The sequence below is a fragment of the Erythrolamprus reginae genome, chromosome 2 (assembly GCF_031021105.1).
Source record: "Erythrolamprus reginae isolate rEryReg1 chromosome 2, rEryReg1.hap1, whole genome shotgun sequence".
Classification (NCBI taxonomy): domain Eukaryota; kingdom Metazoa; phylum Chordata; class Lepidosauria; order Squamata; family Dipsadidae; genus Erythrolamprus; species Erythrolamprus reginae.
Window position 1 is genome coordinate 137,406,254 of NC_091951.1, and position 17,026 is coordinate 137,423,279.

Sequence of the window (17,026 nt, forward strand, 5' to 3'; positions counted from 1 at the left end):
TTCTGATTTTGCATTTTGTCAATGTATACATTCCTTTTAAAGCCGAACAAATCATAAGATACCTGAATGTTGCTTCAATGATGCTGCTAACAGCATCTTAAATACTCACAATGACCCCATTATAAAGTTGGAATTTCATGCTTTGATCAGCGTCTGTCATAACAAGATAACAGGTTAGCTGAATTTGATAAATAAAACAAATTCATCAGCAGAGAGTGCTCTTTTTGTATTTGACACTTTCTCCACAACATGACATATACAGTATTGTCCACCATTTTATTTGTGCTATCATTATGTGAGATGAGTATTAGGAAATTGGAAACTGTCCTAACAAGAGGTGAAATTCATAGCTCTGAAGTCCTATTCTAACACTAATAATACTGTCTCTGGTTTCCTCATATTTTAAGGAAATATTCCTTATACTATATAAGACTATAAATGGCTAACAGAAGATTAATTCTGTGTTTTCTTCTGGCAAGAATTTTCTACCAACTTTCCACAAATAAACAACTATTTAATCATCCTATTATAAATGAGGGAAGCACTTTGTCTAATCCACATATGACCAAAACATTTCTTTCCCATTTTCATACAAGCCCATTTTTATCACAGCATGTCTAGAAGCTTGAAAAAGATGGGTACTCAATGATTTCATTTAGATACTTCCTATAATTTAATAATTATGGTGAAAAGTGTTATGGCCATGTCTAATTTTATGCAAAGTATTTGTCACACAGGGACGCACGCTGCAAGTCACAGTCTGCTTTGATCTACCCCTTTTGGAAAATAAGGAAGAAGTAATTCTAAACCTATTGGTGAAAAGACTAAATTGTATTCATAAATGTTTGATTCCAAAATGTTAATTGTTATAATTTTATATAATGATTATATAATTTTATGTTAACATATAATTTATGTTAAATACATAAATTCAATCTCAATATTGTCTTAATTCTATACCAGCTAATGAAATTATGCTGTATATCTGTTCAAAATGTGTAATTTCTATTTTAGTGTTACATTTATTTGAAATAAAGTTTAATATTTTCAAATTTACTTTTATTAGCATATTGAAATTGCTGAGAGTATTGCAATTATTTAATATTAAATGAGCATCTTCCCTATTCCAGGTTTTTTTCCTTTTGGATAAATATAGGAATAGTATCTTGAATTTTCTATTATATACAATATCTTAAAACCTTACATTTTAGCAATATCTGGAGAGCAACAACTTTTCACAATTAAGTATTTTGTTAATTGTTCCAGCAATCAAATAGAAATGTAAAAATGTTGATGTGAGCTACTTTGACAATATCTACTGGTACATACCTTTGAAAAGTGAAATCTAAGTATTATTTGAGAAGAGGAACGTGGAACTTCTAGTAGCAGCACCCAGCTGTTAATTAGTAATAAGGCAGGAGGGAGAATCAAAAACAGGATTTTCTGTTATAGTATAAAAGGTCTGGCAGCAAGGAGAAAAATATGAATATGGTTTCAATCCCCTCCTATCAATTGGCACCTAGCATAACCAGTAATAGGCTGGAAAGAGCCCCTTGAAAGAGAGCAATAATGAGCACTTTTATTTTCACAGAATCATCCTGGAGGATGGTGTAGGACAGTGATGGCGAACCTTTTTTTCCTCGGCTGCCAAAAGAGCTTGGGCACGCCCTATCGCACATGCCCAAGCGCCTACACCCATAATTTAATGCCTGGGGAGGGTGAAAACAGTTTTCCCGCTGCTTCCCAGAGGCCCTCTGGAGGCCAGAAATGGCCTGTTTCTCAACTTCTGATGGGCCCAGTAGGCTTGTGTTTTGCCCTCCCCAGGCCCACCTGGAGCCAAAGAATGGTAAAAACGCCCTTTTCCTTCTCCCTGGAGCTCTCTGGATGCCAAAAATGCCCTCCAGAACCTCTGTGTGAGCCAAAAATAAGATGGCCAGCACACACATGCACATTGGAGCTGAGCTAGGGCAACAGCTCGCATGCCAGTAAATATGGCTCTGCGTGCCACCTGTGGCACCCATGCCATAGGTTCGCATCACTGGTGTAGAATAAAACATTGGGATTTCATAAGACATTCAAATATTTTCCTTACCAAGAATCTGAACCTGGATCTCTACTGGGCCACAGGTAGATATCATAGCTAGCTAGTATCAAATTAAAAGCTGGGTTGATGTAAAACAGAAGGCAGCATTCTATCCTGCAATCTTCTTTCTGGTACATATGAACCTATTCAGGAAACAGTTAAAACTATGTGGCCTGATTTCATATTTGAAGCATAGCACAAAACAACATTGTGAGGAAAGACAGACGGAGAAAGTTATTTTTGTGTGCAAGAAGAGATGCACTTACTTTTTGTACGATATTGGTGCCTCTACTGGTATGTGATGAGAGCACTAAGATTCAATAAATAGACCCAATAATATAATGATTAGTAACCCATCCTTTAAATTTAAAATCAAGATTTCACTCCACAGGTTGTAAAGTCATGTTTAAAAACTGATCTCAGAAGCTTGGAGTATAAAGCCTGCCGAAGCTATAAAAAGTATAAGCATATTGTAAATTTTACTGCACAACCAATAGACCTATGAAAACTACATAAAATGAATGGCAATTAAATTTGCATAATTTGTAAGCACCATAAAATATGATTGTATGCAACAAATATAGATTATCTTTCAGGAATACTGGGTATGGGAAGAATTTACAATATGCATAAATCAATCACAAACAATTCTTTCAAGCTGCATTTATTATTACCTGTATTAAGATAATCACATATGCCCTAAAGTTTAAATGGCGCCAAACCTTAAGAAATACTTCCCCAAGGAAGATTTGATTGCAACACTCCTGGTCTTCAGATGGCAAATTAAAAGCTCTCTTGGGTACATCACTAGTGGCTAGATGATTTAACTGCTAGGAAAAGTGAATGTGAGCTATATTTTATATTTATTACATGTTCATTTAATTCAATAATATTGATATTTGTTTTTAACACAATGTAGTAAGGTTTAACTTTCTAAATCCTTTCTATATTGAACTGCAACTCCCATGAGTCTTTGAACACACAACCAAAGTTCATGCCAACTGGAAACAATCACAGTTGACTTCCAGTGAATTTGGCAGACAACAGGTCTCATCCAGAATAAAATATACTTTTTACAGTGATTCGACATGCTAGCAATTTCATTTTAAAAAGCTACTATCAACTAAATCATAAAATTCTCATTTTTTGACCAATATATTTTGTTGAAGAGTGTGTCTGTGGTTGCTGTTTTACATTAGCAGGCAAAACTGCAGACATCTGGATGTTCCATTTAATTATAATAGTACTGAAACAATTTAAGCCCCGAAAAGCTTCAGGCACATCATCTATATTTAGCTGTTTAAAAAGCAAAAGATTATCAGTACAGATCCTTCCTGGATCAAATAGCACATCTGTAAGGAAGTTCTATGCAACAACAACAAAGAAGGGTCTAATTCTTTTTTCTTTACTCAAATTTACTGAGAATTCGATGTACTGAGTCAATAAAAGGGCCTATTTTGTACTGTTGCAAATAAAACAGAAATCCAGACAGACCAACATATATAACTATTTTCCTATATAGCCCAGAACCTAATTTTACCTACTTTGAATTTAATTTTATATAAATACAGTAATGCTAAATTTTACGTGCAATTCATAAACTATATTTTATTTATTTATACCTTGCCTTTTTTCTGCCCATGTAACAGTTTGAAAGCATGCAAATGTGAATAGATAAATAGGTACCACTTTGGTGGGAAGGAAACAGCATTCTATGCAATTCGGCTTATAGTCATACTGGCCACATGACCATGGAAATGTCTTCAAGATGACGTTGGTTCTTTTGGCTAAGAAACAGAGATGAACACTTTCCCCTAGAATCAGACACAACTGGACAGGGGAAAATTTATCTTTATCCTGCCTTTATTTTTCCAAATAACTCAAGGCAGTGAAAGTACCTAATGCTCCTTCATTCTATTTTCCCCATTTGTAAAACTAGCTGTAAAAAATATACTCTTCTAATCCAGATTTATTTCTTGGCGCCTGATCTACTGAATAGAGTTCTATAGCATAGCAACATATAGAACAGTAAAAGCAACCTAACAATATGAAATTCCCAAGTGTGATTTGCTATGTCTGAAGTCCAGTTTAATCATATTTAACGATAACTGGTGTGGTTACTTGTCATTTGAAAACACACAAAACAATATATTCTCTAAGCTAGAGCTAACACGTTAATATAATAACCTCCTTAAACTATCCATAAACAAGTCGCAGAAAATAAAGCTGGTTTCACATATGAATGACATTTCCTCTGCTACTATATAATCATTTAGGTATTATCTATATTGCTTGGCATGTAATATAGCTGAGAGAAAGCCAAAGTTTTGAAGCACTCATATTTTTCAAACTTTGTATAATAACTTCCAAAGGAGGCTATATTAAATATGTTGAGATTTGACTGCATTATTTGGAAATGGTTATTCGAATATGAAAACTAGAGGACATGTATTTTGTGCATACATACAAACGCACACACACATACTTAAGACACTAAATTAAAAGACAATTAATCTAACAAGCATATAGGATTCAGTTACAATAACGCAAATAAAATTTAAATTTAAATGCCTACTTTGTTTCTCTAATTAAAAAAATCTGCAACTAAGCATTGTAGTCACAATGGAAAAATTGGGATTTGCTTTTTTCTTAAATACACAAAATAGCCAAGCTACTATTTATCCATATTCTACAATGCCACACATAAAACACTTTGTAAATCATTTTTCTATTAAAACTTTTGAATTTAACATATTCAAATTGAGAACTGAATATATAACTTTACAAATTTATTTATAACTAAACATATTATTGAACTGTACAATTTATCTCTAATAGATTTGTTATTTTGCTCTGGCAACTTGTTTGAGGTTAATAAGGGAAATGTGAATGAGAAACTGATGTTTAGAAACTTTTTAAAATATGAGTTCAACTTGGTTTCTGGCAGTGAATAAGTGCTGAGTAGGACAAAAGCAAAATATTGTGTACATTCTAATTCCATAATAATAAATAGTACAATTTTCTTAAAACAATGACTAAGGATAGCAAAGGCTATACAGTACTTGATTTCTGATCTATTATGTAGTTGCTCCTTGAACAAGGTTTGCTTCAGTCTCAGCACCAGTGGTTAACTTGAGTGAGTTAGAAAGTTTATTCCTAGACAAATAGCCATATATCTTGATCTCCAGCCATAATTCTGGGAAGAATTCTGAGATGATATACTCAAACACTGAGTCAACACCTGCTTAGGAGCAGCAAGCAATAGGCAAGGCTATTACTGCACTGCATAAAGAGGTGATTTAGGACAAATTTACAAACTCATTCACAAAGTTCTGATTGTCTTTTCATGTGAGGAGTGATGGGTCCTTCTATCATATACTAACACCTAGAAGTTAGATTGATCTTCTAGAGCACGGGTGGGGAACGATGGCCCTTTTATGACTTGTGGACTTCAATTCACAGAATTTCTGAGCCAGCTGGGAGTTGAAGTCCACAAGTCATAAAGGAGTTATTGTTCCCCACCCTCTAGAGTTCCCCAATCTTTCTGGATTTGCGGACCGGTGAAAGGAAGGGATGGTTCCAAAAAGTGTGCTTGTGTACACAGTCCCATTTGTCCAGTGCTTCCACAATCTGGTTCCAAATGCCTCATGGCCCAGTAGTGGGGTACAGCCTGGGGGTTGGGGACCCTTGTTCTATAGTACATAGACTTGCTTGCTATTCTTTCTCTTGTTCTTTCCATATATTTAAAACCAGGAGTGACCAACCTACAGACCATGAGCCATGTGCAGGACAGCTAGCATTACAGACTCACAAGATGATATAAAAAATCAAGTTTGTTATTTATATAAACTATTTATTTCACATGCAGCCAAATTCTCTTCACTCAACGCAGCACAGGCAAGCTAAAAAGTTAGACAACTATGCTTTAAATTAAACCTAGTTTTAAGGCTATCAATTTAGTAATTGTACAGAGAAGTATCTGATGTATTTATATTAAAGACATTTTTATTATTAATCTATTATGCTTCCAGACGAACAGCTCTTAGTGCTAACAGTCAAAAGATGTTTATCTGTTCACGCAGCATAGCAAGCCACACTATGATTTATTAGGTTTGAGCTCAATATGTTGTGTAAAGCCAGCCAAGGTGATTTGTAACGTGTAGCTTATGATTTAAAATATTGCCAGAACATTAGCAGTGAGATTGCAAACAGCTGTGGCTTATTCAATATAATACAACTATGATTTGGCTGTTTGTCTTTCCTCCTTAAATGGCATTTTCCAGTCAGAAAGAGGACAGGAAAACTGACAGAAAAAAATAAGGTGAAAAGTAAAAAAATGATTTCTGAACTGTAAAATTCTATGCAATATAAATTTCATCTGGAACATCCTGATAAAAACAACTGAAAGGAAAAGGGGGACAGAACAAATTTTTAAAAAGTCTTTGAGATCTGGTCACCATCCTGTGCATATACTCTTGGCTAAAAGATCCTGTCTTCTGCTTCCAGTATAAAACTTACGCCGGACTCTCTGCCTTCCATCTAGATATGCTACACACATTGCTTGTTGTTGTTAATACTTCCATCTGAGGGCTATTTTCCTTCCTTCCTTCCTTTCTGCCTGCCTGTTCAATCTGCAAGTCCAGTTCTGCATCTTCCTTTAGGGCTGGGAGGAATACTTCTGGCTGTCTTTCCTGAATTAAGTAGCCTTCATTTGCCTGGTTTTTTTTAACAGTGCCAGCTGTCTACAAACAGGAACCTCTCATACCTGCCTAGAAGCAACAGCAAAAAGTGTTAGCGAGAGTAATGCAGCATGTAATCTTTATCAGAAAAATTGAGCTAAGCAACCTGAACGAAACATTACACACAAATGTTACTTGTTACCTCGGGGCAAGGTAATTAACAAAGGATTGGGGGGGGGGGGGGGAAGGCCGTTAAAAGTTTTAGGGGCAGAAATAATGACCAAACGAAACGGGCATCGGATTTCGGGAACGCATGAGGGAAAAAAATAAAATAAAACAGCATAAACTGGCTGTCTTTTCCCGCCAGCCGACCCGGGCGCAGCAGACGGAGCCAGACAAAGCATCCAGGGGAAGGGAAGGGTTTGCGTTGCTCCGAGTAAAGCTCAAGAGCGGCTCCGTGTGGGAAAACGCTACTCCAAGCCGAATCCCAAAGGACCGGGAAGGCTAAAAAAAACAGAAGCCGAGTCCGGTCGGCTTGCGTTAGCCAGGCAAGGTAATTTCGGGAGGCCACGAATTAGATGCGGCCAGGATAACCCTTGGAAGGGCTCTGGGCAAAGGCCCCAAAGGGGATTCGGTGGCAACTTTGGCGGTTCCCTCCTTGTGTGTTCTTCCCGCAGCTGCCAGCTCAGGGAGACCCTCCCGCCTTCCTGGCTTCTCCGCACCCCCGTATTCTTCTCCGGTTTCCCCATAGAAAAAAACAAAAAAAAAAAAGGGGGGGGGTTCTGATGCATCGGGACCCCCGCAGCCCGCTTGGCAGTCACTGCCGGAGACGGGCTCGGCCCCCGACAGCGAAAGCCCTCGGGGCCCGGGCTTCCCCGGTGGCTCCTACTACCTCGCCCAAACCCGCTTTGCAGCAATCGCTATCCCCCCTCTCCAGTCCCGCACATACACACACTCACCGCTCTCAATCTCGCCGCCTTTCTTGGCCGTGGCCGCGTTGCCCATGGCCAGGTGGGGCCGGGCTTGGGCTGGGCCCACGGGGAGGGGGCGTTCTCCCCGCACAGACGGTCCAGGCTGCAGGAGGCTCCGGCTGGGCCCAGCCAGGCCCAATCCCCCCCTCCCCGGCAGACCCGGTGTTGCCTCCGCCCCCCTCTTCCCCTGGCAGCGGTAGCTGCACACAACCAGGCACCGCCCCGACCTCGCATGCTATTGGCTACCCAGCTTTCTCTCACCTTCGCTCACTGGTCTCGCCGGCATGGCCCGAGCTGTTATTGGACCCTCGGATCGGTGACGGGTGCCTCCTATATAGACGGTCGCCTCCTTCCTGCGCAAACGTGCCGGGTTGAAGCGTTTACGTTATTACGATTGGCTGTGACGAGGGAGGGTCCCGCCCACTCCCTCTGGAGATCCCCGCTCGTTGGCTGGGGCTGGGGAGTTGAGCGCTCGGGCTCTCGAGCTCGTCCGCGTTCCAAAGTATAAACTGGGTGGAGCTGGAAGGGGCGGGGGGGTCGGAATGTATTTTAGGAAGACGCAGGAAGGGGGCGGAGCGTCCGCGCTCTAGACTGGGGGGCGCGTTCGGAAAGGATTATTGAATACAAATAAATGCTGGGGTCCATTTTACTGCAGGGAAAAGGGATTTTTTTTGGGGGGGGGGTGTTAAGCTTTTCTCGTGTCCTCAGTTGACCAACAGAGTAAGTCATTTTTCAAGTGGTGGTCAAAGCGATCGCCGTACAATTGATGTTCGCTTGAGCCATGTGCTTTAAACTCGCCTTGTTACCTATTAACGACCAGCACGCTTAATTCGTGCAGGACAGAGGAGGGATTTTCGGCACGATCTTCCAAAGCAGGGGTCCACAAGTCTTCAAGTTGCCAAGTTTGAAGTCCTCTGTTCCAAAGCCTCTATCTCATGCTTATCTGGGCTTGTTGACTCTCATCCGATCTTTTGCTTATATTCTTTAAACCAAGGGTCTCCAACCTTGGCTACTGTAAGACTTGTGGACTTCAACTCCCAGAATTCCTCAGCCAGTAAAAGCAGAGCAAATGCAAAGCAAAGCTGGCTGAGGACCTCTGGGAGTTGAAGTCCACAAGTCTTAAAAGTTGCCAAAGTTGGAGACCCCTGCTTTAAACGGGTCGGTAGTGGGTCTCCTTAGCCACCGATGAAGAAGTATGTATATCACGGGAGAGAAGGAGTTAAAAGTAAATTCAGACATTTCTGCAGGATTACAGCATTTTTTAAAAAAAATTCTCGGTAAAGTGGGAGAACAGGATTCAGTGTTTATGTAAGGAGGCTTTCTTACCTACCGTGTTTCCCTGAAAGTAAGAGTGTCTTACTTTCTTTTTACCCCCAAAAGTCCCACTACGTCTTACTTTCGGGGTATGTCTTACATTGGAAAAAAATTGAAAGGGTCGCGTTCCCGAAGGCATCTCCCCTGAGTCCAGAAGGGCAGCCGCGGGACAGGAGCCTCGTGAGCCCTTTTCCAAGTTCAACCTCAGGGCTCCAAGCGGCGTGCACGCGTGGAGCCACAGACGCGTGTCGGGGAAGCGTGTGTCTGGAGGGGAGGAGCCGCTCTGCGCAGTTGGGCAGCCCCACCTGCCTGCCAGAAAGGAGGCGGGCGAAGGAGGGCGCAGCTCCGGCCGCTCGCCTCGGAGCTGGTCGGCCTCGCTGGCCGCTTGCAGCCGAGCCTCGGCAGGACTCGGTTGCTGGGACGAGCGCCTTCGCTGCAAGCCGCCGCCCGCTCGGCTCGCTTCGGACCAGTGCCGTCCTTCGCTTTGCCAAGCCGGGGAAGAGGCGGTGGTGCCGCGGCGAGGCGAAGGCGAGGGGCGCGCGGGGAGCTTGGAAGCGATGTCATCGGGCTCCCCCCCCGGCAATACCCCCGTGTTTCCCCGAAAGTAAGACATATGTCTTACTTTCGGGGTACGGCTTATATTAGCCGACCCCCCTGAAACCCCCGATACGTCTTACAATCGGGGGTGTCTTACTATCGGGGAAACACGGTAGATTTTGCAGTATACCACTGGTTTTTGTTATCATTTATTTATTCATTAAATTTGTATGCAGCCCAATCCCGAAGGACTCCGGACATCTTACAATAATAAAATGATATAACATAGCATAAAACAATTTAAAATCACATTAATGCAGTCATACCATATCATGCACACCATATCATATCTTATTGGGGTTGGAACTAAAGATGTCAATTGCTCACGGCTCCTAGGCCTGCCAGCAAAGCCACGTTTTCAAGGCTTTCGGGAAAGCCAATAGAGTGGAGGCAGTATGGATCTGGAGGGGAGGGGGTGTCGTTGGTTCCAGTGGGCTGGAGCTGCCACAAAGAAGGCCCTCCCCCATGGCCCCGCCAGCCCACACTGTATAGTCGATGGGATCTGGAGAAGACCAACCCTGTGGGCTCTCATTGGTCGCTGGGAGCGATGTGGCAGGAGACATAATAAGCATCTTATTTACAGATGTCAAGGTTTTTTATTTTATTCATTTGTCAAAGGTATGAGATAGCAGGTATAGATACAAACAGACATTAGGACAGGGATGGTAGGCATGTCGGTGCACTTATGCATGCCCCCTTACAGACCTCTTAGGAATGAGGTGAAGTCCACGATAGAGTTTATGGAGAGTTCCTGCTTTCACATTTCTACTGATCTGGCTTGATTGTTTTGAATTCTTTAACAGAACTGTGTATCATTAGCATTATAAAAATGAACGAATCAGTCAAAAATCTGACTTGTGACATTTTAAACACTAATATATTTAATATTTAAAACTGGATTGTTGTCACTGGTATCACACTCATCCAATGTAGCTAAATGCAGACAGACTCGAGTAATAAAAGGAAGTATTTCTTAAAACAATACATAAAGTATGAAACTTCCAGATTATAATATAGGTGGCTTTAAAACACGAATAGACAGTTTAATGGAGAGAACTGTTGAAAGGTTGATGCTTTCATAGCTACCTAATTTCACACAGTACTTGAAGTCCCAGTTGTCAGTAGAATGCAGGTAGCCCTTGATTTAGACCACAATTGAGCTCAAAATTGGTTATTAAATGAGACATTTAAGTGAAATTTGCCCCATTTAATGACCTTTTTTGCCTCAAGTGTTTAAGTGAATAATTGAAATTTAGTGACATAATTGTTAAATGAATCTGGCTTCCACACTACTTGTCAGAAGATTGCAAAAAGTGATCACATGATCCTGGGACAATGCAACCATCATAAATATAAACCAGCTGCCAAGCATCTGAATTCTGATCGTGTGACATCTGGGGCACTACAATGGTTCTAAGAGAAAAAGAGTCATAAGTCACTTATATCAAAGCCAGTCTAACTTTGAACCTCACTAAACGAACTACAGTATTATAATTTGAGGACTACCTGTAGGTCTATTACTGCTTGTTGACTCATTAGCTGTGATAAAAATTAACACAAGATCTTATGGTCCTGTGAGGACACATAAAAAACTAAATGTTGCAACCAAAATTATAAATTTATGAAATAGTATGCAGAATATATAAGGATCAGACAATATAATTTCTGTTCTCTGGTGGTCCCATTAGAGACAGAAAGATACCATAGACAACTCTAAACATTCCCTGGAAGTTGGTTAATGCTAAAGATAAGCAAGTGATTATAGAGCAAAAGTAATGCATACATTTTATGGAAAATGCATCTACGGTTCAAATACTCTGGTTGCATTTAGGTTGTTTTGGGTGTTATGCTGATTGATTTCTCCTCAGGTCTCATATTTATTTCTGGAATGTTCTACAGAAGGTGGCCTTGTTTTTATTTGCCTCCTGCTTCTCCAAGAGAATGTCAGAAAACAGCATGACAAATCTATATTCACACGAAACACTTGTGTTGCAGTAATGTGCATATTTACTTAGGAGGGCCAAGGAGGTTAGCTCAGTAGAACATACTGTATATGAAATCTGGTAAAACAGCTGCTTGAAGTTTATCACATTAGGTTCTTAGAATAGCTATGTAATGACATTTCTTTTTTCCTTCAAAATTTTTACTTTTCTGCAAAGCTTTCTTGAGCAACTTGTTTCCTTTATATATTATATTTCAGCATATAACTATTGTACACCTACCTCCCCCTTTCATTATTTACTTTACCTTGAATTTTAGTTTTTGATTTCTTTGGAGCCTAGATGTGACTTTTCATATTTTGTCTAGCATACTTCTACTGTCATATAAATAAGACATTTCACTCAGGGGTGAAATTCATCAGTTTCTGACAGGTTCTGCAGAACTGTAGCAGAAATTTTGAATAGTTCTGAGAACCAGCAAATACCGCCTCTGGTTGGCCCCAGAGTAGCCATAGGAATAGAGATTTTGCAATATACTTCGCCCAGGAGAGGGGAGGGAATGGGGATATTGCAGTATCCTTCCCCTGCCACGCCTACCAAGCCACGCCCACAGAACTGGTAGAGAGAAATTTTGAATTTCGAATCTGACTTCACTGCTGATCATATAAAATATTAGTTGGTAAACATACTCATTTGCTTTTATTTTTATACAAAGTTCTGACAAAGAATGGATCCTAAAGGTCAGTGATGGTGAACCTATAGCATGTGTGCCATTTGTGGCACCTGGACCCATATCGGTAGGCCCGTGAGCTCAAATCTGGCATGCGCTAGCTGATTTTCGGGCCTTCTGGCCCCACTAGGAGTTGGGAAACAGGTTGTTTCCAGCCTCTGGAGGAGGTGGGGAAGGCCCGTTTTTTGCTGTCCCCAAGCTCCAGAACATTTCTAGGAGCCTGGGGAGTGCAAAAATGGTCTCCTCTCTGGAGTTCTCCGGAGGTTGGAAACAGCCCTTTTGCTGACTTTCGGTTGGAGCAGGAGTGCCCTTTTTTTGCTCTCCCTAGGTTTCAGTGCCTTTCTAGGAGCCTGAGGAGGGCGAAAATGGCCTCCCCCCTACCCCGGAGGTCGGAAATGGCCTGTTTGCAAGTTGGGAAATGGGCCATTCCTGGCCTTTGGAGGGAGGCAATTTTCACCCTCCCCAAGCTCCTAGAAAGGCTCTGGAGCTTTGGGGGAGCAAAAAAACGGGCCTTCCGGTCTAACCAGAAGTTGGCAAATAGGCTACTTTCTGCTTCTGGAGGATCTCTGGGGTGGGGGTGGGAAGGCTGTTTTCGCCCTCCCCAGGCTCCTAGAAAGGCTCGAAGCCTGGAGAGGGCAAAAAATGGGTATGCCATCACATGCCGGGAGCAGGGGGGAGTCGTGTGCATGCACAGAGGGGGTACATGAAATTATGGATGTGGACACCCACATGCCTCCCCATTTGGCACGCGAACCAAAAAAGGTTCACCACTGCTATAGGGAATGTGCCACACCACTTATATGCTTTACTATTCAGTGGGATTCAATCTTAGTTGTCCTGGTGGTTCACAACTCAACTATAAAGGTACTAAGGTTCTAGTATGTGCTATTTGATAATTCAAAGTATGCCTTTTTATGTTAAGCTCTCAAGACAATATTAAGCAATTCAATAAAATAATTTCTAAGAATATACGAAAAGGTATATGTTAAATCACTGCACCGGAGACTTCTGTTCGTTCAAAAGCATTATTTATTCACAGGATATAACAATCAACCATTCCTGTCAATAGCAACTCCCAACAAGGGCAACGGCTAATCCGTTGCCCTATTTATACCTTTTTTTAAGCGCGGGCTTTTTTAACTGACAACCGTTTGTTTTTGGCGGCAACCTAAACTTAGCCACGTCTTAACCAATTAGCGATTTTCTGTATTTCTTTAAATGAACACAACAGTATATTCTAAGAATATACAGTATACGAAATATGTATTTCTAAGAATATACGAAAAGTTTTTTCGGTATCTTATGGATTGGGGTATAGTGTAAATAGGGAGAATTCCCTCATGGATTTGATCTGGGAATTGGTTATTGCAATGACAGGAGAAAGAATATTGCATTTAATGCCATGCCACCCCCACTTATGAAGCTGGCTCATGATAAATATTAAATGGAGCTTCCTGACCCAGATCCCATCTCTTCCTCCCATCTGTTTCTTGTGCTCAGAAATAACCAATGCTACATTGCTGTGTGTTATAGTAGAAAGTATTTTGCTGCTATAGATTAGGTAGTTTTTATTTAATTTTATAGATGGTAATTTTTATTTAGATCTGTGCTTGCTGGAGTTAGGCCATGTGTATCCAAAACACTTAAGAGGTTTTTGTCAAAGGCTTTTCATGCATTGTCTCAGTTTCTGTGCAATAGGCCACATTTCTGCTGGTTGCCCCCAACATTCAACCTTATTTACTGCAATAGGAAAAACATACCCAGAGCCCAGATGGGAGAAAAAGAAAAAAATTCAAAATTTTTCTACCGTTTCTGCGTACCTGACCAAAATTTTTCTAATGGTTCTGCATACCTGTGGAAACTTCACACTGGACTTCAAGCATCTTGCTGTGTGTGCCTCTCCATTCTTCCTCCATACTCTGGGTCCTTGGTTTCCAAATGAGATGCAAAAGTTTCCACAGTCTGTTGATTTGGGGAGCTATGTTATTTGCTGGTGTTGGTCCATTGTGCTTCATTAAGTCCAGGGTCAACACAGCCATCTACCAAGAGATTTTGGAGCTCTTCATGCTTCCTTCCGCAGATGAGCTTTATGGGGATGCTGACTTCAATTTTCTAGCAGGACTTGGACCTGCCTACACTGCCAAAAGCACCAAACCTGGTTCAATGACCGTAGGATTACTATGCTTGATTGGCCAGCAGACTCGCCTGACCTGAGCCCCATAGAGAATCTGGGGCATTGCCAAGAGAAAAATGAGAGACATGACACCAAACACTGCAGAAGAGTTGAAGGCCACTATTGAAGCATCCTGGTCTTCCAAAACATCTCAGCAGGGCCACAGGCTGATAGCTTCCATGCCACGCCGTATTGAGGCAGTAATTGCTGCAAAAGGGGCCCAAACCAAGTACCAAATACATATGTATGCTTATACTTTTCAGAGGCCCGATATTATTCTATGTACAATCCTTGTTTTATTGATTGCGTGTAATATTCTAATTTTATGAGATGCTGGATTTGGGGTTTTCATGAGCTATGCCCCATAACCATCACAATTATGACAAATCATAGCTTGAACTGTCTTGCCTTGCATATGAGTCTCATATGTTACTTTTCATCTTTTAAGTTGCACTATAGAAATAAATGAACTTTTGCACGATATTCTAATTTTTCAAGTTTCCCCTGTATATTTTCCTTATCTACCAGCAGAACTGTTAAAGATAGTGTAAGTTTTCCAATTTCAGTGGGTGTTCATTGTTTTGTGACTATTTTTCACTACCAATTTGGGATTGGAGCTGGACAAAGGAACCAAGAATAAGATACATTGAAAATGATACCATCTTTAACTTTCTAAGTGCAGAGATTTACTTTATATATTTTTGTTTGCTAGATATGAAATTTAAATAGAATACAAGTAAGGGATATAAAAAGGGGGAAAGTTACAAGGATGTTATTTTTTCCCAACAAATAGTGGCTAATTAAGAAATTAGGCAGTAAATAACAGTTTATTTTAATTGGTGATTTATATTAAAAAGCACTGAGGTTGAGCTGATACATAATATTAAAGTATTAAAAATAATACTGTAATATTTTATTGATTAGCCATTAAGCCATATTTGAATATAAAACATAAAATACAGAATAAAAGATGACATATACCGTGTTTCCCCGAAAACAAGATCCTGTCTTATATTTTTTGACCCCTGGAATAAATGCTTGACCTTATTGCCATGCACTCAAAACCCGATTGGACTTATTTTCAGGGGATGTCTTTTTTTTGGGGGGGGGGGAATAGAGTACAAGGCATAACTAAAAAATGCAGATCGGATTTTTATGTCATCTCGACAATTCACTCCTATCAAGTCCACATAGACAATTCACAATTGTGTTTTGTTTAGGTAAAGAGATGTATTATTTGTAAAACTGTTGGATTTACCCAATATGTTAGGCAGATAGCTAGATGGATGGGCTTACAAATTGTAGATTTTGAAGGTGAGAAAGATTAGGAATTTCTACGAGGTAAAGAAATTCTGCATGTTCCCTGATTTTGGTCCCTTATTTATACTTATTAGAAACCCCTTACTTTACTTACATCAATTGGAGAGAAAAAAGTACACATATTGACTCTGATGTAAATCTCACTATCTCCAGTGGGCTTACCACCTAATTAATATGCTGGGAATAGTAGTTTTTGGGCCATCTTGGATGTTTCTTAACAATTACTCATGCTAGCTCTTGCCTGATACTTAACTGCCCCTGAATAGGTAACATATTGCACTCCAGGGCTTCTCAAACGATCTATGACGAAGAACCAGTTTTAAAAATAACTTCAAACATACTGTGTATGTACTGATCTTTTGTAAAATACTATAATATGAATTATTAGAAAAATGAAATAAAACTCCCCAATGACATATAAAATACAAACTCATACAAATTACACTTCAAGAAAATAACTTTTCAGAGATTTAAAGTGAGATGATATCAAGAGTTGGTAGAGCTGAATGCTACTTCATGAAGTTCGGAGAGGGGAAAATTCAGATGACACTGCCCTTGCTATTTCTTTTCTACCGCCCTGAAATGACCAAGGTTAGGGTGTGGATGTAAATCAGCCCTTTGCCCTGGCTATCCATATATAAGTTTCATGCGGGCAGGGTATGACTCTAGATCAGTGATTTTCAACCTTTTTTGAGCCGCAGCACATTTTTTACATTTGCGAAATCCTGGGGCACACGGGGGGGCGTGGGGGGGGCTAAAAAAAGTTTGGACAAAAAAATTCTCTCTCTCTCTCTTCCATCCCTTCACTCTATTTCTTTCTCCCTCCCTCTTTCCCTTCCTTCCTTTCTTTCTCTTTCTCTCCATCCCTCTTTCTTTCTCTTCCTTCCTCTCTTTTTTGCTCTCTTTCTCTCTCCCTCCCTACCTCCCTCTATGTCTTTCTCTCTCTCTCCTTCCCTCCCTCTCTTTCTCTCTCTCTTGCTCTCTCTCTCCTTCTCTTTCTTTCTCTTGTTTTCTCTCTCTCTTGCTTTCTTTATCTCTCTCTTGTTCTCTTTCTCTCTCTTGCTTTCTTTCTCTCTCTCTCTTGCTTTCTTTCTCTCTGGGCTTCGCGGCACACCTGACCATGTCTCGCGGCACACTAGTGTGCCACGGCACACTGGTTGAAAAACACTGCTCTAGATGATGAGTCACGCCACAGGAGGTCTCAGTGATGTCATGTGCT

General features: G+C 40.6%; 1 protein-coding gene across 2 annotated transcripts in view; it reads right to left on the reverse strand.

The window, feature by feature from the left end:
- PRKACA (protein kinase cAMP-activated catalytic subunit alpha) overlaps positions 1-8,088 on the reverse strand; it is an 87,769-nt gene extending 79,681 nt beyond the window's left edge. Inside the window, exon 1 of one of the 2 annotated variants that reach the window (XM_070739580.1) lies at positions 7,995-8,088. In XM_070739580.1, coding sequence (XP_070595681.1) covers positions 7,995-8,019 — 25 coding nt within the window. In that variant the 5' untranslated portion in view covers positions 8,020-8,088. Of the gene's footprint in view, positions 1-7,721 lie in introns of both variants that reach the window. The other variant, XM_070739579.1, reaches the window with a different exon arrangement.
- Positions 8,089-17,026: the final 8,938 nt, after the last annotated feature.